The 21,961-nt window shown below is 43.0% G+C and overlaps 1 protein-coding gene across 1 annotated transcript in view; it reads left to right on the top strand.

Moving 5' to 3' along the window:
• Nucleotides 1-8,597: 8,597 nt before the first annotated feature.
• Nucleotides 8,598-21,961, top strand: part of LOC138973644 (organic cation transporter protein-like) — a 28,268-nt gene continuing 14,904 nt past the window's right edge. Inside the window, exons 1-7 of the mRNA XM_070346372.1 lie at nt 8,598-8,707; nt 12,026-12,186; nt 12,653-12,908; nt 13,287-13,390; nt 15,098-15,252; nt 16,233-16,401; nt 20,788-20,860. Of these exons, the coding sequence (XP_070202473.1) occupies nt 8,687-8,707; nt 12,026-12,186; nt 12,653-12,908; nt 13,287-13,390; nt 15,098-15,252; nt 16,233-16,401; nt 20,788-20,860 (939 nt within the window). The 5' untranslated portion in view covers nt 8,598-8,686. The remainder of the gene's footprint in view (nt 8,708-12,025; nt 12,187-12,652; nt 12,909-13,286; nt 13,391-15,097; nt 15,253-16,232; nt 16,402-20,787; nt 20,861-21,961) is intronic.

Genomic DNA, 21,961 nt, shown 5'->3' with positions numbered 1-21,961 from the left:
CCTGGTCTACATACCACACACGACACAAACCAGTCACCTGTTTTTACCCCCCCAAAATCCCCCACCACCCGTTTTCTTTGGATACACACTTTAACTACATACGTGCCGACGAAATGTTGATCATTGCTTCAATACTTTGAAGCTGTTGCTTAAATAATAACCAGGTAAAATTAGCATTTCGGTGTTCAGTCAAATGTTAAAGTTTCTACCACAGACATACATACATACATACATACATACGCACGCACGCACGCACGCACAGACAGACAAAAATTAGCATCGAATAGGCTACATTTACATGAGCCAACAAGACGTCTCTTTTTGATCATCCCTTTTGAAATGAAATCACTGACGTCAAAAGCCAAAACAAAGTTCGAAAAGACGTCATAGAGTGAATGTTATGGTGACTCGTAAATATTCTGTCACTTCTTCTGTTTGTGTCTCAAGGAACTGACTGGGAATTTTGAGAACGAAGTTTGTCTCGTTGACTTCGTCCTTTCAGCAGTTGAACATTATTCGCCAGGCTGTGCATGCATCGGTATCGTATGTCATTAAAGGATGTGCGGCTGGCGCATGTATTTTAATGTGCGTGTTTCCATTTCAAAGCACCGCGGCGGGCGGATCTTGTCTACTCCAGCTTGACTCGTAAGAATAAATCGGTAGAAAGTGATGCAGTCATATGATCATTTAAGGTCAAGTGTAACTAAAGACAAACCTCTTTTTGTGAAAAAAATGTGGAAAAAAGACAAATCAAATGGAAAAAAACGCTTTTATGACCGCTGTTTGCTCAAACAGCGACACAAGATCATCATTTCATTTCATTTTCATTTATGCGTTTGACCCCGTCCGGGGCATAGGCCGCCAACAAGAGCTCGCCAGGCACTCCGATCCTGGGCCAATCTCTCCAGTTGTCTCCAGGTGTAGCCGATGTGTTTCACCTCTGCCTCCAAGTCACGACGCCAGGTGTTTCTCGGCCGGCCTCGTCTCCTCTTGCCCTGCGGGTTCCATGTGAGGGCCTGTCGCGTGATGCTGGTTGTCGTCTTGCACAAGATCAGTGCTTTTCACAAATTGTAAAGCACTCTGGTTGGACAATGGTTTGGTTGGTTTGGTTTTTGGGGTTTAATGTCTCTTCAGCAGATGCTAGCTGCTATTCGAGACCGATGCAGTTATTTTCTTTTCCCTTCATATGGCAAGTTCTACGTTTCAGACTATTTACATTCAAATCTATCACTGTAAAAGAAGGTTCTAAAAATTAATAATTTTCACTTCTGGTACTTTAAATCTTGTAAAAAATCTTGATCTCTTTTAAAAAGTTAAAAATCTTGTCCGGGGGAACATCCCGGAATAAAACCTTCAGTGTTTCCGCATTGTAGTGTTTGTCTCGAAATTCTTGAACGTCTACGGTTGGACAATGGAATGCAGGGGCAGTTAAAGTCTACTTCGCGAAGCTGTTTGCACGACGCTTTGGCACTGAACCTTCGGTAAACAAGAAATTCCTCTGATAGAAAAAACACCCCCGTCAAGGGAAATAACCTTCTCAGTTGGTGGCAGTGAGAATGGTTATTTCCCTTTGACCAACGGGGGTGTCCGTCTATAAGTCGTTGTATAATTTTAATCCACCAATAACTCCCTAACCGTGTGTTTGACTGGTCCCAATTTTTGTAAGGACCGTCTCAGGAATGTATAGAACCTGTTCACCAAGTTTGGTGACGATCGGTCCGTTCATTCTTGAGATCTACTTGCGAACACAAACACCGCCACAAACACACAAACACATCGAGTGAAACCTATACACACCCCTATACCGGGGGTGTAAAAAGAATTCACGAAGACTTCGCGAAGTCGATTTCGAGCTCAATTAAGGACTTCGTTCGGGAGAAAAAGTCTGGCAAAGTAGAAGTGAATACAGCGTACATGGATAATTCCGGCCCTTGACCGGGGGGGGGGGGGGGGGGGGGGGATAAGGGGGGATGATGTCACATTTTTCTCCCCTGAATCTGTTACTAGTCCTAGTTTCTGTGACTTTGTTGACATTTTTGTCAGTTACGCGGACAATCTATCACGACAAGAAAGTTTACCTAGGCGGATCAAATGTTGACACGTGAAGGTCAACCGTCTGGTTAGGTGCTTTGGTAAGTTAGAGACTGTTGAGTACACAAACGGTGAACTCTACCGTCTCTGCCTGGGTTATCAACAGTAGGTCAACTTCAATGTTATGCATCTGTAAATAGGTCATAGGTCTCTGCATAAACCTAGCGTCTTGTTGGCTCGTCTTGTTAGTCTAACCGTACCCAGTCTTGTATTGCTTCAATCTTCTTCTTCATCTTTTTACATTTAGTCAAGTTTTGACTAAATGTTTTAACATAGAGGGGGGAATCGAGACGAGGGTCGTGGTGTATGTGTGTCTGTCTGTCTGTCTGTCTGTCTAGTGTGTGTGTGTGTGTGTGTGTGTGTAGAGCGATTCAGACTAAACTATTGGACCGATCTTTATGAAATTTGACATGAGAGTTCCTGGGTATGATATCCTCAGACATTTTTTCATTTTTTTGATAAATGTCTTTGATGACGTCATATCCGGCTTTTCGTGAAAGTTGAGGCGGCACTGTCACGCTCTCATTTTTCAACCAAATTGGTTGAAATTTTGGTCAAGGAATCTCCGACGAAGCTCGGACTTCGGTATTGCATTTCAGCTTGGTGGCTTAAAAATTAATTAATGACTTTGGTCATTAAAAATCTGAAAATTGTAAAAAAAAAAAATTTTTTATAAAACGATCCAAATTTACGTTCATCTTATTCTCCATCATTTTCTGATTCCAAAAATATATAAATATGTTATATTTGGATTAAAAACAAGCTCTGAAAATTAAACATATAAAAATTATGATCAAAATTAAATTTTCGAAATCAATTTAAAAACACTTTCATCTTATTCCTTGTCGGTTCCTGATTCCAAAAACATATAGATATGATATGTTTGGATTAAAAACACGCTCAGAAAGTTAAAACGAAGAGAGGTACAGAAAAGCGTGCTATCCTTCTCAGCGCAACTACTACCCCGCTCTTCTTGTCAATTTCACTGCCTTTGCCATGAGCGGTGGACTGACGATGCTACGAGTATACGGTCTTGCTGCGTTGCATTGCGTTCAGTTTCATTCTGTGAGTTCGACAGCTACTTGACTAAATGTTGTATTTTCGTCTAACGCGACTTGTTTTTTCTCATATTCATCTTCTTCTTCTTCTTTTTCTTCTGCGTTAATGTCCTAAAACTCCCACGCACTTCATTTTGGTTTTTTTATTTCTTTGTTCGTCGGCTTAGACTCCCACGTTCACTCATGTGTTTAGCCCGAGAGGATTTTTACGTGTATGACCGTTTTTACCCCGCCATTCAGGCAGCATACGCCGATTTCGGGGGAGGCATGCTGGGTATTTTCGTGTTTCTATAACCCACCGAACTCTGACATGGATTAATGGATCTTTTCCGTGCGCACTTGGTCTTGTGTTTGCGTGTACACACGAAGGGGTGTAAGTCACTAGCAAGTCTGCACATAAGTTGACCTGGGAGATCAGAAAAATCTCCACTCTCAACCCACCAGACGGCAGCGACCGGGATTCAAACTCACGACATCCCGATTATGGGGCCAACGTCTTACCACCACGCCACTGCGCCCGTTACTTTTCTATCTATACCTGTGACTGCACAGTGTTTTGATAACCTATAGTCTTTGTCGTCTGTATATGTGACCCTCCACCACGAAACGAGTCGCATGTCACCTCGTGCGGTTCTGCGCTAGGCTTAATATAAGTCCGGGGAGTGTCTGGTAACAGTGTGAGGGTCACCTTAGTCATAGGCTTATAACTCAAAAAGTTTTCGCTCTTTTATAAAACGGTTTTCACCACTGAATAGAGCATAAAAAAAACTCTTGAGGAAATTGTAAAAATATGAAAATCATGCAAAGGTGACATGCGACTCATTCCGTGGTGGAGGGTCACAAAATTATTAGCAAAAACAGTGAAAATCCCCTTTCCGTCCTTCCTCAGTTACCCCTCCCTCTTCCGATCTAACGCTTCAATTTGTTAAGACAATGCCGTTGTACATTTACTCCTCATAATCTCTGAAAATATACCTCCAGACCTGTACGACTTTCTCGTATATTTGAGGTCTCGTTTCGTGGTGGCGGGTCACATATACAGACGACAAAGACTATTGTTGAAAATAAAATATGCAATGCTAGATTTCTGGCATCCTGACCTCAGGTCAAAATGAGTTCGGCTCATTCTATCCCTGACAGGATGCCTTGGTTTTCCTTGTCTGGCGAGGAAATCGATTTTTTTTTTACATATTTAGATCTTTTCGTAATGTGTTATGGATATAAGCAGATTCGCGATCGTCGATAATGATTTTTCATGGTGTTGTGTAATTTTTAAATTACAAAGGAATTGATATGTAAGACAGTTTCAAGCGAGCTATTTTTCGCGGCTGTATTTACTGTGCAAACAACTCTAAATATGGCAAAAGTGTCACGTGATAATCAACCGTTTGGTTTCGACGCTCGCTGGAGCAGACGATTTTTTCTGACAGTGATGCAACCTTATATTACGGTTTCCTTCCGGCAGCAGTCCCAAAATTTCGACTTGTTTTGACCTTAGAACGATGTCTTTATCATAACTATGAAGAACAGAACGGAGATCACAGTCGAAGTCGGCCAATCTGCAATCATTTTCGTCTCGCGAACACCGTTGCTCGCGAACAACATAATTATGGGAGATAACTCTGTATTCTTGTTTTGATAGATTCGCGTAGGACTTTAGTGTCTGGTCAAAGAGATAACTGGCGATAGGCGTGGAGCGATGATGATCAGAATGAGATTTCTGGATGGAACAGCCGCATATCGTCGTCCTGTTGGTTTTTGTTGTTGTTTTGCTTAACGCCCAGCCGACCACGAAGGGCGGTGCTGCTTTGACATATAACGTGCGCCACACACAAGACAGAAGTCGCAGCACAGGCTTCATGTCTCACCCAGTAACATTATTCTGACACCGGACCAACCAGTCCTAGCACTAACCCCATAATACCAGACGCCAGGCGGAGCAGCCACTAGATTGCCTATTTTAAAGTCTTAGGTATGACCCGGCCGGGGTTCGAACCCACGACCCCCCACTTACCACTAGGCCAACCGTGCCGGTCATCGTCCTGTAATTTTGGCGTAACTCAATTCTTCGCGATTTTGATGGTATACACAAGTAAATCATTCTCAATGAGAAATATTCTCTAAAATACGATGGACAATACAAGACTTATCATTCTTTTATCTTTTTATCCATACTAGGTACACATATAAACACTATTTTCATAATATTTTGGGGCGGGGATATAGCTCAGTTGGTAGCGCGCTGGATTTGTATTCAGTTGGCCGCTGTCAGCGTGAGTTCGATCCCAGGTTCGGCGGAAATTTATTTCAGAGTCAAATTTGTGTTCAGACTCTCTTCGGTGTCCGAACTCCCCCCCGTGTACACTACATTGGGTGTGCACGTTAAAGATCCCACGATTGACAAAAGGGTCTTTCCTGGCAAAAATTGCTTAGGCACAGTTAATAATTGTCTACCTATACCCGTGTGACTTGGAATAATAGGCCGTGAAAGGTAAATATGCGCCGAAATGGCTGCAATTACTGGCCGTATAAAATTTCATCTCACACGGCATCACTGCAGAGCGCCTAGAACTGTACCCACGGAATATGCGCGATATAAGCCTCATTGATTGATTGAATAATCAGCTTTGGCCTTCTGCTGAAAATCTGTGTACAATGAAATACGCCTTCAGTTCCATGACGACGTCGATATTTTGTTACTCTAAAAAGAGCGACTTTGTGTTACACGACGTTGAGAAAAAATGTCCAGTTGTAGATTTTATGAACCGTGGCATATTTTAGGATCTCTTGCAGAGTGGATGTGAGGTTTATTGTATATTGTTTGATTGACAAACCGTGCACGTTGGTAGAGTGAAATGTTTTCCAACGGCCAGAGAAGAACACCGCATACGTATCAACCTCTACCCTTGTCATCATCTGTGAGTCTGTGTGAAACGACTTGGACGTTGTGGTGTATGTGTGTGTGGGGGGGGGGCGGGGGGATTGTGTGAGAGTGGAGGGCGTGTGCGTGAGTGTAGATGGTGTGTGTGTGTCTGTGTCTGTGTGTGTGCGCGTGTGTGTATGTGTGTGTGTGTGTGTGTGTGCGCGTGTGTGTATGTTTGTGTGTGTGTGTGTGTGTTTGTACGGAGATCTGTGTGTGTGCGTGCGTGCGAGCGAGCATGCGTGCGTTTGTGTCTGTGTGTGTGGAAGTGTGTGTGCGTGAGTGTTTGTTAGTGTGTGTGACACAGAGAGAGAGAGAGAGAGAGAGAGAGAGAGAGAGAGAGAGAGAGAAAGTGACAGACAGACAGACAGACACAGAGAGAGTTGGTCATAGCTAAGCGCAGCACATAATTTCCAAACCTCCTTGGATTCGCTTTAAAATTTTTGCACTTTTAACTGAATGTCAACATAGTGTAAGTTAGCAAGCTTAGTAAGAGATACCGACTCTACAAACAGGCCGTATATTCGGCTATACCGAGAGCGCGCTGACGCCAGGTGTAAACAAAGCGTTGTCACCAACTTCACGGCAAGTGTCTCCCATTGAAAAAAAAATGTGTCTCTTTGAAACCACGTACAGCTTAAATTTTTGGTTGTGGGAATATGAGTAAGGTTTGTATCTATTACATGTGTGGTTTTCAACGAGAAATATACACGTTAACGAACATACGAACCGACTTGCTGTAGATTCTGTCCTCACTCAATCATGTTCGCCCACTTTCATCCCATTCTACACGCCTCTTTGTTGATAAACTATTTCGTTCATTGATGTGTCCTGCGTTGATTGTCCAAAAATTCAAAAAGAAATGAAGCAGTTAAAACTGTGTGGTAGCGCACCGCCGCAACGTCTGGATCGGAATAAAATTGCCTCCGCGCGTTGGAAACCACACAGCATCAACATGCACACCTAAGCCAACAATCGCGGCGGTACGGCGGCGCATGCTCGGTATAGCCTTGAATATACGGGGTGACAAACACGACCTTCAGATACTTCGTGTTTATTGCAATTTTTATTTATTTGTGACCCTCCACCACGAAATGAGTCGCATGTCACCTTTGCATGATTTTCATATTTTTACATTTTCCTAAAGAGTTTGTTATGCTCTATCCAGTGGTGAAACCCGTTTTAGAAAAGAGCGAAAACTGTTTGAGTTATAAGCCTGTGACTAAGGTGACCCTCACACTGTTAGCATACACTCCCCGGACTTACATTAAGCCTAGCGCAGAACCGCGCGAGGTGACATGCGACTCATTTCGTGGTGGAGGGTCACATTTTATTCATGTAACCCTAGTGGGTTTTTTTAAAAATAAATATTGACTTGACTTGACTTGATACGCGGCCATGATGCAGTGGCACGTATTTTGCCTGATATATAAGGATATCATACTGCACATAAGTTGCTCCTACTATGTCACACATTTTCCCTTGGGGGAGTATGTAGAGGTTACACGCCGAGTCTCAGTGATTATCAAAAATAATGGTCGAAGTTAGCGGATCATGAAAAATGCGAGCTTTAGCGAGCTTTTTCATGACCGCGAACTGAGACCATTATTTTTGATAATCACTGAGACGAGGTGTGTAACCTCTTTATTCCTCCTTTCTTCAGTTATTCAAAGAAAAGAGGAGTTTTTTTGCGAAAGTTTGATCGAATCCTATTCTCTCAACCAGTCAACCTGCGCAGGCGATCGATTAATGCGCGGTTGTATAGTTCCGTGCAAATCATTCCATTCTGTTAACACTTCTTGTCAGTTTTCCTATTTTGGGCTAAAATCAAGTACACAGATATGCTGTTATTCTGCCGTGGCGGCAAAGGCAGATATTGTGTGTTCTGTATATGTTTTAGTATCGCTTAGGATAATGTTTTTTCGTCAAATGGGACTAGCAGACGAACTTTTGCACCCGTGTTCCAACGTTAAAAACTGTATGAAGTTCAGTTTTCTGGGGAAAATAGTGTATGAAACCCCTTTATGTTGTTTAAATTGATGAGATGTGTGCAGTTGGTTGCGTGTGATCTGTTTATTAAATGAAATATTGTTGAAAACTGACCGTCGGATTGCAGTCTGTTGTCGAAGGAACTGAGTGAAAAGAAGGGGAACTACTCTTGTCGCTAGACAAAGTATGAGTTACTTGCCTTGGGAAATTGCTTGTGATGAACGGCTTGACGGCACGGCAGATGAGATTCAGAAAACAACCGAACTCATGGATTTTATATGGAGATTCATGTGTTCAGGCCTGTAGTTGTTCATTTAAATGCGGTATGTTTGTATTGTTTGCTCCAGAGATGTATACTTCGTACATTAGAGCGTTCGGAACTTTTCAGTCGTAAAAAGTAGTACCGAAACAGAACAACCTCTCAACCCATTGCACTATCGAGGATTCAGGCTGTTGCTGGGTCGTTATTTGTTTGGTTGCTGGGTCATTATCGAAAAATAACTACCCCTACAAGTTTACAGAGGCAAAGAAGCAGAGGGGGGAATAAGAAGTGTTTATAACTCCTTGAAGACGAAGGAGAAGAAGGAAAAGAAGAAGAAGAAGAAGACGAAGACGAAGAAGAAGAAGAATGACTGTTGATGTGTCAAAGGTATTGCTGCGGTTGCTGTGGTTGGAACGGTGAAGTTTTTAGCGATGTGATGAGCATGAGAAGTAGCTACACTAAAACATTAATCAGACATTGAAGTATGCTAAATAAATTTAAATTATTTCTTTGATAAACCTTTAGAGGCCGAAGCCGCTTCGGAAAAAAAAGTTTGTCTCAGGTTTGGTCAGGTTATATAGAATGGGATACGACTATCCCGTCACTTGGTGTACAGTGGGGTGCTTTTTTTCTTAAAGAATTACTTCGCAAAAGGCAGAGGAGCCTTTTTCAGAAATTAATTCATCCAAAAATTCCGAGTCACCTCAGCAAGCAGTCAGAATGTTCATTTTTGGAATGTGCCTAAGTAAAGCCTGACCAGATCTGAGACAGTGCGACCCGCAGCGGGTTAGGGGGAAGAATTTACCCGATGCTCCCCAGAATGTCGTAAGAGGCGACTAACGGATTCTGTTTCTCCTTTTACCCTTGTTACGTGTTTCTTGTATAGAATATAGTCAATGTTTGTAAAGATTTTAGTCAAGCAGTATGTAAGAAATGTGAAGTCCTTTGTACTGGAAACTTGCATTCTCCCAGTAAGGTAATATATTGTACTACGTTGCAGTTCCTGGAGCAATTTTTTTATTAGTGCTTTTGTGAACAAGAAACAATTAACAAGTGGCTCTATCCCATCTCCCCCCCTTTCCCTGTCGCGATATAACCTTCGTGGTTGAAAACGACGTTAAACACCAAATAAAGAAAGAAAGAATTAGACAGTGAGGCGAACTTTTTTTTCCCGAAGCGGATTCGGCCTCTAAAGATTATTTTATCAATAAAAGAATTTAAATTTCACGAGGCGGAGTGGGCCTTTAACAAGAATATTGTGCGAAATGCATGTGCTTTTTTTTCTCTCAGGGTACTGTGAAAGTCGCTGTGACCAAAGGAATGTTCATGCACTATACCCCGCTGACTTTAAGAACTGGAATCAACCAAAAGTCAGAACGGGGGACTGAGAAGTTCGATAACTCTTGTGAACCTCTGCTCCACATGAACATACATCTTGTTTTCCGTAAATTCTGGCATCAGAAAATGTAAAGCCGCCAATTTTACGTTGGCTCAAAAAAAGGAGATCTTCACATTCTTTCAGTAAACTCAATCTTCACAAAAATATGAACGAGCTTAGATTCAAAATAAGTTGAGGAACCCTCTGGAGAGTTTTCATTGGCTTACCGTAAAGCCAACTGTCCGAACCCTGATGAACAAGAATAAGACAATAATCAAAAACATAAACACCACCAACAGAAACAACAACAAAAGAGACAGAGAAATAAAACGAAAAGCTAATAGACGATTAAATTACATATTCCTACTCCCAATCACATATAGCATTGACACAGTCTGAGATGCTAGGTACTGAAAACGCTTACCCGTCTAACATTTTTAAAGGGAAGCAACTCCATAACCCAAAAAGGCTAAAAATAGCCCTGGTAATGAGCCGGTACCCCAGGAGTTACCTCTCATATGGTGGATACTACGTCACTTCCTCTAACAACACATGGCAAATCATACGACTTTTCAGCGTCCTTGAGAGAGGGTGTTTCTGAATTTTGCGCTCCCGTGGCTGTCTGTGTGAAGTTTTCACCTGCCGGCCACGTTTTACCTGTCTTTCTCCCGTGCGGGCTCCTGTTTGGTGAGCTCGTTCTTGTTTTGTTTGTTGTTTACGAACTTTTTCGCTGTTGTAGCTACTGTCATTTCGTCCGTTTGGACTTGTAGTATCAGTGGCTGTGTTTGCGTTGTCGCCATTTGTATTCTTGTTAGCGTGGCTGACTTCGATATGTTTGGTTTTAACCTGTGCTTGCCTACTCCCGTAGTGTGCGAGCTGGGTTAGTCTTATTCTTCTTTGAACTGTTTGAAGTTACTGAGTTTTCTGTCCGTTTGGACTTACGTTTTTTCAGTATTTTTTTTTTTTTTGCCTTGTGTTCCGTTTGTTGTTGTCAGTCAGCATGGCTGACGCAGATAAACGTCGTGGATAGTCTGACTTAAAGGGCAAGATTAAGCCGAAGTCTTCCTCTGGTTCTAAACCTGTTGTTGTCGTTGTTTCTGACGATTCCCACAACACCATTTGACTGTGCCTATGTCTCCGCCTAGCTCTAGTGGAGCAGGGGGCTTTTGTGCTTCTCTGTTGAAGTCTCTTGTTCCAGAGATTCGGTATTCGGTCAAGGAAGAGATGCAGCGCTCCTCGGCTTCCGGCAGCGCTGTACTTCCGTCTGCTGTGGGGGATGTTCATTCCCTAGCTTCGTTGGTGGTTCCTTCCGGTTCCGCTGTGCAAGTTCCTGCCTCGGCGGTTTCCGCCTCCGCTGGCGTGCTTTCAAGTCGAACTGGTCCTACAGCCCCCGTGAGGCGTCTGGACACTCCCTGCCGGGAGACAGTTCACTTGGGCAGGGTCACTCCCTGCATTCTACTGGTGACAATACCCCCTTCGGGCAGGACTTTGTCGACCAGCAGCGGCGGCCGTTTTCGGCCGCTGCGTTTCCGGTTTCGGCCGGAAGCATAGGTCCTCCCTCATGCGCTCGCTCTGCCAGCGGTGACGGGATGGACCGCAGACTGGCCTCCGGGCTTTATTGCTTCCGGCCTCAGTCTATGCAGTCTTCGTTTCCGCTTTTCGCGGTTTCGGCGGCTGCGTTTCCGGTTTTCACCGGAAACATAGGTCCTCCCTCATGCGCTCGCTCTGCCAGCGGTGACGGGATGGTCTGCAGACTGGCCTCCGGGCTTTATGGCTTCCGGCCTCAGTCTATGCAGTCTTCGTTTCCGTATTCTGCGGTTTCGGCGGCTGCGTTTCCGGCTGGAAAATGGAAAATTTTATAAGTAAATTTTCATTTGATTAATATACTTACCCCAATCACATAGTGTAGGCCCTCCCGCCTGCCCCGCGTATGGTTTTAGTTTCTTTAAAGCCGTATGATTTGCCATGTGTTGTTAGAGGAAGTGACGTAGTATCCACCATATGGGGTACCGGCTCATTACCAGGGCTATTTTTAGCCTTTTTGGGTTATGGGGTTGCTTCCCTTTAAAAATGCTAGACTGGTAAGCGTTTTCAGTACCTAGCATCTCAGACTGTGTCAATGCTATATGTGATTGGGGTAAGTATATTAATCAAATGAAAATTTACTTATAAAATTTTCCATTTTCCAAAAATAACTCCGTCGGGTTTGTTTGAGTTGTGAAAGAGTGCAAGGATATTCACTCTTGCACCACCTATACAAAACCGACGGAGTTATTTCCGAAAATCATCCATTGCAAACTTATTCCTTTAATATACACTGCTTCTAGGACGAGAAAAAGCCGACCTGGTGTTACGAAGATGTGGTGGAACACCTAGGCGGGTTCGGACGATACCAGCAGAGAGTTTTCTTCCTCATGTGTCTCCCGGTGATGTCTCTCGGCATACAGACATTGATGACGGTCTTTTCCATGAAGACTCCGCAACATAGGTAAAGTCGTGTGTGTGTGTGTGTGTGTGTGTGTGTGTGTGTGTGTGTGTGTGTGTTTGTGTGTGTGTGTTCGCGTGCGTGCGTACGTGCGTGCGTGTGTGTGTGTGTGTGTGTGAGTGGGTGTGTGTGTGTGTGTGTGTGTGTGTGTGTGTGAGTGTGTGTGTGTGTGAGTGTGTGTGTGAGTGTGTGTGTGCTGTGTGTATGTGTGTGTGTGTGCGTGCGTGCATACGTGCGTGTGTGTGTGTGTGTGTGTGTGTGTGTGTGTGTGTGTGTGTGTGTGTGTGATGTGTGTGTGTGTGTGTGTTTGTGTGTGTGTTCGCGTGCGTGCGTACGTGCGTGTGTGTATGCATGCGTGCGCGCGCGCGCGTGTGTGTGTGTGTGTGTGTACACGCGCATACACCCCCTTCCGCACATGCATAGATTTTTTTCTCTTTTATCCCACCTGAAAGAAATTCTTTCCTAACAGGTGCGCAGTTCCAGGCGTTCAAAACGATTCTTACGACCTGAAGGGAATCGAGCACGAGAGATTGCTAAACATCTCCATCCCCTGGGTTTCTGCGAATGACGTCGACAACAAAGTCATGCGCAGTCAGTGCCTTCTGTACCGGAACCGGAACCAGACGGTTTACGAAGAGGGACTACTTTACTCGAATCGGAGCACAACTTCCTGTTCCAAGTGGGTGTTTGATCACTCAACGTTCACCAATACTTTCACTGAGGAGGTTTGTGTTTTTTTCGGGTGTTTTATAATCGTGTTTCCTTGATCTGAACTTTACTTTCACTGACTGAGGAGGTTTGTGTTATTTTTGTGTGTGTGGTTTTTAATTGTGTTATCTGGATCTAAACTTTGCGCGGAAAGACGATTTCCGAAGATAACTCTTTTGTGGATTTTATGGAATGTGGGAGAGTTTTGCCGCTTGAAGCAGGAGCAAATGAAACATGGCGATTTCCGCTCGATACGATGCCCTTTTCAGTTAAAAAATATGCACATCAGAGCTGAGTATTTATTGTGACACCATGGGCTTGCTTCAACTGATCCGTGCCACTGAAGTATTTAACAAGAACATTGAACTAATCCTTGTTTTTGTGTCTCTTTGCAGGCGGCGTTTGTGTGTGATAAAAGGGAGTACCACGCTTTTGCTGACATGCTGTTTATGGTGGGCAAACTTATTGGATCATTTCTCGTCGGCATCTTCTCGGACTTGTGAGTAACTACCAGAATTTAGCCATAAAAATAATGATGATAATGGAAGCGGTATCTATATATATATACGACTTGTGTCTGTCTGTGTGTCTGTGTGTCTGTGTGTGTGTCTGTGTATCTGTGTCTTCGCGATGCACGGCCAAAGATCTCGATGGATCTGCTTCAAATTTGGTGGGCTTATTCAGAGAGACCCCGGACACAACCTCATCGATGAGATATTTCAACACGTGCTCTCAGCGCGCAGCGCTGAACCGATTTTGGTTCCACCTCAGCTACCCGGGCCCCCATACCGACACACCAAAGCCGCTACACCACATCACAACGCCAAAGTTCTCGGTGGATCTTTTTCAAATTTGGACACCGTATTCAGCTACACCCCGGACACAATATCATCGATGAGATATTTCAACACGTGCTCTCAGCGCGCAGCGCTGAACTGATTTTGGTTTTTGTGTTCATTTCACCATTATAAGTAACTCTTTCTTATCTTCTCATCTTCTCCAGGTTTTCAGCGTTTACCTCCCTTCCTTCGTATGGTATGAAGGGGGCATCTTCGGATATTCCCGGCGTTCTGTTACTATTTTTAGAAGGTCACCGCAGTGTCCAGAACGTAAATTGGACCCGTAAATTATCCTCACTGTAAAAGTGCAAAGGTCGAATCAATTTATAGCCACGCGAAAAATACACTGTCATCTATCTCTCTATAGATACGGCTTCTCTGTGTTTGTGTGTGTGTGTGTGTGTGTGTGTGTGTGTGTCTATGTGAGCAACACCTGTGCATTGTTCAGTTCTGTTTGTGATGTGGTCTGGCGGCTTTTGTGTAATTTTATGTACTGGCCTTCCTTTGAGAAGCCATAACAGTTCAAAAGGGCTTAGAGATAAGCTCTAACTTGCTCAGTCCTGTTTGAGTGGAGTTCGCCTCCAAAGGTGATTAACACGGTTACATTCGTCGACAAGGATGGGACTCGATATGGTCAGGAATGGCATTATGGCCACTGAATCATTTTCGTGCTGTTCCCATTCCACGAATCTGGGAGGGACCTAAGCTTGGCGGGTCCATTGTTCGGACCCGGCGAAACCGGCGTACGGCTCTAAGTACTTCTTCCCGGCGAAGCCGGCTACCCGGCGAAGCGGGTATTCATTCTAGTAATGTATATGTCGTGCCGAATTCACGGAATTGCCGAATACCCGGAATCGGTAACATTTTTGACATTTTCGCGAAATCGGCAGCGTTTTGCCGAAAAATCGTTTGAGGCCTCTGCAACAAATGCTTTAAGGCCTCTGCAACTGACTTGCCCATTTTGCGAAATCATCAGCCAATTCCGTGGAAAGAGAGAGAGAGAGAGAGAGAGAGAGAGAGAGAGAGAGAGAGAGAGAGAGAGAGAGAGAGAGAGAGAGAGAGAGAGAGAGAGAGTGTGTGTGACACACACACACACACACACACACACATGAACGCACGCACGCACGCGCGCACACACACACACACACACACACACACACACACACACACACACACACACACACACACACACAGATAGAGACATTATGTGTTAGGGATGGGGGTGTCTTGGGTTGGGGTGGGTGGGCGTTTACTCGACACTTGACGCTTACAAGGTACTTTACGGTATTTGGCAAACTCTGAATACTACTGTCACTACTATTACCAGCCACAATCTCACAAACTGGCTTTTCTTTTATTTGGGACAGTTTCGGTCGGAAGACGGGATTTGTGTTTTCCATGGTGCTACATATTGGCTGCGCAGTGGGCGGAGCCTTCGTTCAAAGCTTCACCGTCTACGTTGCTCTACGCTTCATAATGGGCGGGGCTAACTTCGGTGTTTTCCTGTCAGTCTACGTTTTGGGTAAAAAGTCTAAATCTGCTGTCAAACTATTTTTAGATTTGCTTTTTCTTTTTTCTAGCTGGTTTTTTTTTTTTTTACTTCTCACTTTTCTTTTCTTTTCCTTTCGCTATTCCTGTTTTCTTTCTTTTCTTTTTTTTTTCTTTCTTTCTTTGTTTATTTCTTTCTTTCTTTCTTTCTTTTGTTCCGTCCTTCTTCCCCTCTTTCCAGGCCCTTTGTGTTTGCGTGTTGTTATGTTACTGCGATTGGTCATTTTCGGAAACAGCACAACAGTTCTGTCCTTTAGTCTTTACATACATACACAAACTTTCATTTGAAGGTATGAATTCTTTAGCATGACACTTGGACGATAGTTCAAACGTTGAACCAAAACGAAGCAAGTACGACAACAATACTTGTCCGCCTGGCGTCTGGCATTATGGGGTTAGTGCTAGGACTGGTTGGTCCGGTGTCAGAATAATGTGACTGGGTGAGACACGAAGCCTGTGCTGCGACTTCTGTCTTGTGTGTGGCGCACGTTATATGTCAAAGCAGCACCGCCCTGATATGGCCCTTCGTGGTCGGCTGGGCGTTAAGCAAACAAACAAACAAAACATTACTTGTGGTCCCGCATAACCAATATCGGTTGGAGGAACGTTTACAAAAACAACCGACAAAATTAACAAAAAGAAAACATCGGTTTCTTCTAAAAAAAAACTCAACTCCTTTGCCGGTATTTTTGTTTGTGTTTGTTTTTGTCTACTAATAGACGAATTCCGAAAATAATTGAGTGAATACCCTTGATGTTTACTCGGACAAACATTGGAGGGGCCAATCACTTGCGAGGGATGTGTCGGAAACACGTGGACACGAGCACGTGTGACTTTATTTGTCAGAGGTAAAGCAAGGGTATTCACTCTTTCACAACCGATACAAACCCAACGGAGTTATTTTCCAAAAATCTTCTATCGGTCAAACTTTAACAAACACCCATTTTGTTTAAGGACTGGAGCTTGTCGGACGGAAGAGTCGGACAGTGGCCGGTCAGTTTCTACAGATCTCCTGGTGTTTCGGACTGCTGTTCCTGGCCGGTCTGGCCTACGGTCTGCGAGACTGGCGCCACCTGCAGCTAGCTGTGTCCTGTCCCACGGTGCTCTTCCTTGGTTATTACTGGTGTGTGTGGATCTGTTGTGTGTATTACTGGTGTGTGTGGATCTGTTGTGTGTATTACTGGTGTGTGTGGATCTGTTGTGTGTATTACTGGTGTGTGTGTGGATCTGTTGTGTATTACTGGTGTGTGTGAATCTGTTGTGTGTGTTACTGGTGTGTGTGGATCTGTTGTGTGTATTACTGGTGTGTGTTGATCTGTTGTGTGTATTACTGGTGTGTGTGTGTATCTGTTGTGTGTATTACTGGTGTGTGTGTGTATCTGCTGTGTGTATTACTGCTGTGTGTGGATCTGTTGTGTGTATTATTGGTGTGTGTGGCTCTGTTGTGTGTATTACTGGTATGTGTGGATCTGTTGTGTGTATTACTGGTGTGTGTGGATCTGTTGTGTGTATTACTGGTGTGTGTGGATCTGTTGTGTGTATTACTGGCGTGTATGGGTATCTGTTGTGTATTACTGGTGTGTGTTGATCTGTTGTGTGTATTACTGTTGTGCGCTGTGTATTACTGGTCTCTGTAGCTTATCATGCGTATGCGTTGTTTATTACTGGTCTGTTTGGTTTATTGTAACTGCTTTTAGTGGTTTATGGCTGGTCTGTGTTGTTTATTATAGTCTGTGTTGTGTATTGCTGGTTGTATCTGTGTTTTCTTTGCTGAACTGTTTAATACTGGTATGTGTTGTGAATTGCTGGTCTGTTCTCTTTATTACGGGTCTGTGCTGTGTATTATTGGTGTGTGTTGTTTATTCCCGGTTGTTGTTATTTTTTTACTGGTCTGTGCTGTGTATTGCTGGTCTGTGCTGTTTATTGCTGGTCTGTGCTGTTTATTACTGGTCTGTGTTGTGTATTACTGGTTTTTACATTTAGTCAAGTTTTGACTAAATGTTTTAACATAGAGGGGGGAATCAAGACGAGGCTCGTGGTGTATGTGTGTGTGTGTGTGTGTGTGTGTGTGTGTGTGTGTGTGTGTGTGTCTGTGTGTCTGTGTCTGCGCGCTGGATTTGTATTCAGTTGGCCGCTGTCAGCGCGAGTTCGATCCCAGGTTCGGCGGAAATTTATTTCACAGAGTCAATTTTGTGTGCAGACTCTCTTCGGTGTCCGAACCACCCCCCGTGTATACTACATTGGGTGTGCACGTTAAAGATCCCACGATTGACAAAAGGGTCTTTCCTGGCAAAATTGCTTAGGCACAGTTAATAATTGTCTACCATACCCGTGTGACTTGGAATAAGGCCGTGAAAGGTAAATATGCGCCGACATGGCTGCAATCTACTGGCCGTATAAAATTTCATCTCACACGGCATCACTGCAGAGCGCCTAGAACTGTACCCACGGAATATGCGCGATATAAGCCTCATTGATTGATTGATTGATTGATTGTGTGTCTGTGTGTCTGTGCATGCGTGTGTGTAGAGCGATTCAGAGTAAACTACTGGACCGATCTTTATGAAATTTTACATGAGAGTTCCTGGGTATGATATCCCCGGATGTTGTTTTCATTTTTTGGATAAACGTCTTTGATGACGTCATATCCGGCATTTTGTAAAAGTTGAGGCGGCACTGTCACACCCTCATTTTTCAATCAAATTGATTGAAATTTTGGCCAAGCAATCTTCGACGAAGGCCGGACTTTGGTATTGCATTTCAGCTTGGAGGCTTAAAAATTAATTAATGAAAACGATATAAAATTACATTTATCGTATTCTTCATCATTTTCTGATTCCAAAAATATATAAGTATGTTATATTTGGATTAATAACAAGCTCTGAAAATTAAGAATATAAAAATTATGAATAAAATTTAATATCCGAAATCGATTTAAAAACAATTTCATCTTAATCCTTGTCCGTTCCTGATTCCAAAAACATATAGATGTGATATGTTTGGATTAAAAACACGTTCAGAAAGTTAAAAAGAATAGAGATATAGAAAAGCGTGCTACCCTCCTCAGCGCAACCGCTACCGCGCTTTTCTTGAATGTTAATGTCACTGCCTTTGCCACGAGCGGTGGACAGGTCTTGCGGAAAAAATGCAGTGCGTTCAGTTTCATTCTGTGAGTTCGACTAAGCTTGACTAAATGTTGTATTTTCGCCTTACGCGACTTGTTGTTTTGTTTTGTTACTGGTCTCTGTAGCTTATCAAGCATCTGTATTGTTAGTTCCTTGTCTGTGTTGATTACTGTTTGCATGCGTTCTTTATTACTGGTCTATTATAACGGGTCTGTGTGGTTTATTAAAACTGGTCTGTGTGGTTTATTAAAACTGGTCTGTGTGGTTTATTATAACTGGTCTGTGTGGTTTATTATAACGGGTCTGTGTGGTTTATTAAAACTGGTCTGTGTGGTTTATTAAAACTGGTCTGTGTGGTTTATTAAAACTGGTCTGTGTGGTTTATTAAAACTGGTCTGTGTGGTTTATTAAAACTGATCTGTGTGGTTTATTAAAACTGGTCTGTGTGGTTTATTAAAACTGGTCTGTGTGGTTTATTATAACTGGTCTGTGTGGTTTATTATAACTGGTCTGTGTGGTTTATTATAACTGGTCTGTGTGGTTTATTAAAACTGGTCTGTGTGGTTTATTATAACTGGTCTGTGTGGTTTATTATAACTGGTCTGTGTGGTTTATTATAACTGGTCTGTGTGGTTTATTATAACTGGTCTGTGTGGTTTATTATAACTGGTCTGTGTGGTTTATTATAACTGGTCTGTGTGGTTTATTATAACTGGTCTGTGTGGTTTATTATAACTGGTCTGTGTGGTTTATTATAACTGGTCTGTGTGGTTTATTAAAACTGGTCTGTGTGGTTTATTATAACGGGTCTGTGTGGTTTATTAAAACTGGTCTGTGTGGTTTATTATAACGGGTCTGTGTGGTTTATCAAAACTGGTCTGTGTGGTTTATTATAACGGGTCTGTGTGGTTTATTATAACTGGTCTGTGTGGTTTATTATAACTGGTCTGTGTGGTTTATTAAAACTGGTCTGTGTGATTGATTATAACGGGTCTGTGTGGTTTATTATAACGGGTCTGTGTGGTTTATTAAAACTGGTCTGTGTGGTTTATTATAACTGGTCTGTGTGGTTTATTATAACGGGTCTGTGTGGTTTATCAAAACTGGTCTGTGTGGTTTATTATAACGGGTCTGTGTGGTTTATTATAACGGGTCTGTGTGGTTTATTAAAACTGGTCTGTGTGGTTTATTATAACTGGTCTGTGTGGTTTATTAAAACTGGTCTGTGTGGTTTATTAAAACTGGTCTGTGTGGTTTATTATAACTGGTCTGTGTGGTTTATTATAACGGGTCTGTGTGGTTTATTAAAACGGGTCTGTGTGGTTTATTATAACGGGTCTGTGTGGTTTATTAAAACTGGTCTGTGTGGTTTATTATAACGGGTCTGTGTGGTTTATTATAACGGGTCTGTGTGATTTATTATAACTGGTCTGTGTGGTTTATTATAACGGGTCTGTGTGGTTTATTATAACGGGTCTGTGTGGTTTATTATAACGGGTCTGTGTGGTTTATTATAACGGGTCTGTGGTTTATTAAAACTGGTCTGTGTGGTTTATTATAACTGGTCTGTGTGGTTTATTATAACGGGTCTGTGTGGTTATTATTACTGGTCTGTGTGGTTTATTATAACTGGTCTGTGTGGTTTATTATAACGGGTCTGTGTGGTTATTATTACTGGTCTGTGTGGTTTATTATAACTGGTCTGTGTGGTTTATTGAAACTGGTCTGTGTGGTTTATTATAACCGGTCTGTTTGTTTGTTTGTTTGCTTAACGCCCAGCCGACCACGAAGGGCCATATCAGGGCGGTGCTGCTTTGACATATAACGTGCGCCACACAAGACAGAAGTCGCAGCACAGGCTTCATGTCTCACCCAGTCACATTATTTTGACACCGGACCAACCAGTCCTAGCACTAACCCCATAACGCCAGACGCCAGGCAGAGCAGCCACTAGATTGGCAATTTTAAAGTCTTAGGTATGACCCGGCCGGGGTTCGAACCCACGACCTCCCGATCACGGGGCGGACGCCTTACCACTAGGCCAACCGTGGCGGTCTATGAAGACTGTTCATTATCTCAGATCTGGACAACCTTTATGTGGGTTATGATCATGCATCCACTTGGACACATACCAAAATGAAGAGCATGACTGCTTCCTGTGCAGAATGAGAATGAATTCATCAAAAACGTCAAACTTTGCACAGTAATCAGTCTGGTATGAGACCAAGTGGACGGATGGCCTTATCCCACGTAATACTAATAGCCTGGCCGGATCGAATGATGATGAACCGAATCGAGTACACGGGAAGTACAAGCTGTGCCTTTAAGCTTAAGGATTTGTTAGTTTTTTTGTTTTTGTTTTTGTTTGTTTGTTTGTTTTTCAGGTTTATCGAAGAATCTCCGAGGTGGCTTATTTCCAAAGGACGCTATGATGAAGCGAACGCTATTCTACGAAAGGTAAGATATATATATATATAAACTTGGCCAAAACATTATTACAACAAATTTCAAACCCAAATTAAAGCATTAATCCCCGTGTCATTTTATTAACACTTTATATGCCAGAGAAGGCCGTTTACGTAACCTTCAGGATCACCATTTGGATTAGATATTTCTTTTACAGGGATCACGTGACCGCCGCTCAAGTAAGGGTACCCTCAAAATCGACCAGACAAAAACGGAAGAGCCGAATGAAAAATCGACAAAAAAATCACAATAGACAAAACTTTGCAACTTTGACATACGCGAAGAAAGTCAAGTCAATTATCTACCCTGAACAGATTGTTTTGTTTTGCTACCTTGCGTATTTCGCGTGCTATGCTATTCCTACTGATGCAAGTGTCGATCGCAAGAGCGGTCAAAAACGGGACTTTTTGCGTCAATTTTTAGGGGTATCATGACAAAAAAGTCTGCACTTTAGCAATGACTTGGTGGATTGCTTTGAAACTTTCAGAATATTTTTCATTTGGCTCTTCCGTTTTTGTCTCGTCGATTTTGAGGGTACCCTTACTTGAGCGGCGGTCACGTGATCCCTGTAAAAGAAATATTTAATCCAAAAGGTGATCCTGAAGGTTAAGTGAGCGGCCTTCTCTGGCATATACAGTTTTAATTAAATGACACAGGAATTAATGCTTTAATTTGGGTTTGAAATTTGTTGCTATAATTTTTTGGCCAACTTCTATATATATACGACTTGTGTGTGTGTGTGTGTGTGTGTGTGTGTGTGTGTGTGTGTGTGTGTGTGTGTGTGTGTGTGTGTGTGTGTGTGTGTGTGTGTCCGCGATGCACGGCCAAAGTTCTGGATGGATCACTTTCAAATTTGGTGGCCGTATTCAGGTAGACCCCGGACACAACCTGCTCGATGAGATATTTCAACACGTGCTCTCAGCGCGCAGCGCTGAACCGATTTTGGTTTTTCTCTGGATCCATTCCCAGTAACTCTTCCTTATCTTCTCCAGTGTTTTCAGTGTTTATCTCCCTTCCTTCGTGTGGCGTCAATCCATATTCCCGTTACTACGTTACTATTTTTAGAATGTCAATGCACTGTCCAGAACGCTT

Source organism: Littorina saxatilis, linkage group LG8 (genome assembly GCF_037325665.1).
Source record: "Littorina saxatilis isolate snail1 linkage group LG8, US_GU_Lsax_2.0, whole genome shotgun sequence".
Lineage (NCBI taxonomy): Eukaryota > Metazoa > Mollusca > Gastropoda > Littorinimorpha > Littorinidae > Littorina > Littorina saxatilis.
This window is presented reverse-complemented; position numbering and strand designations above follow the sequence as displayed.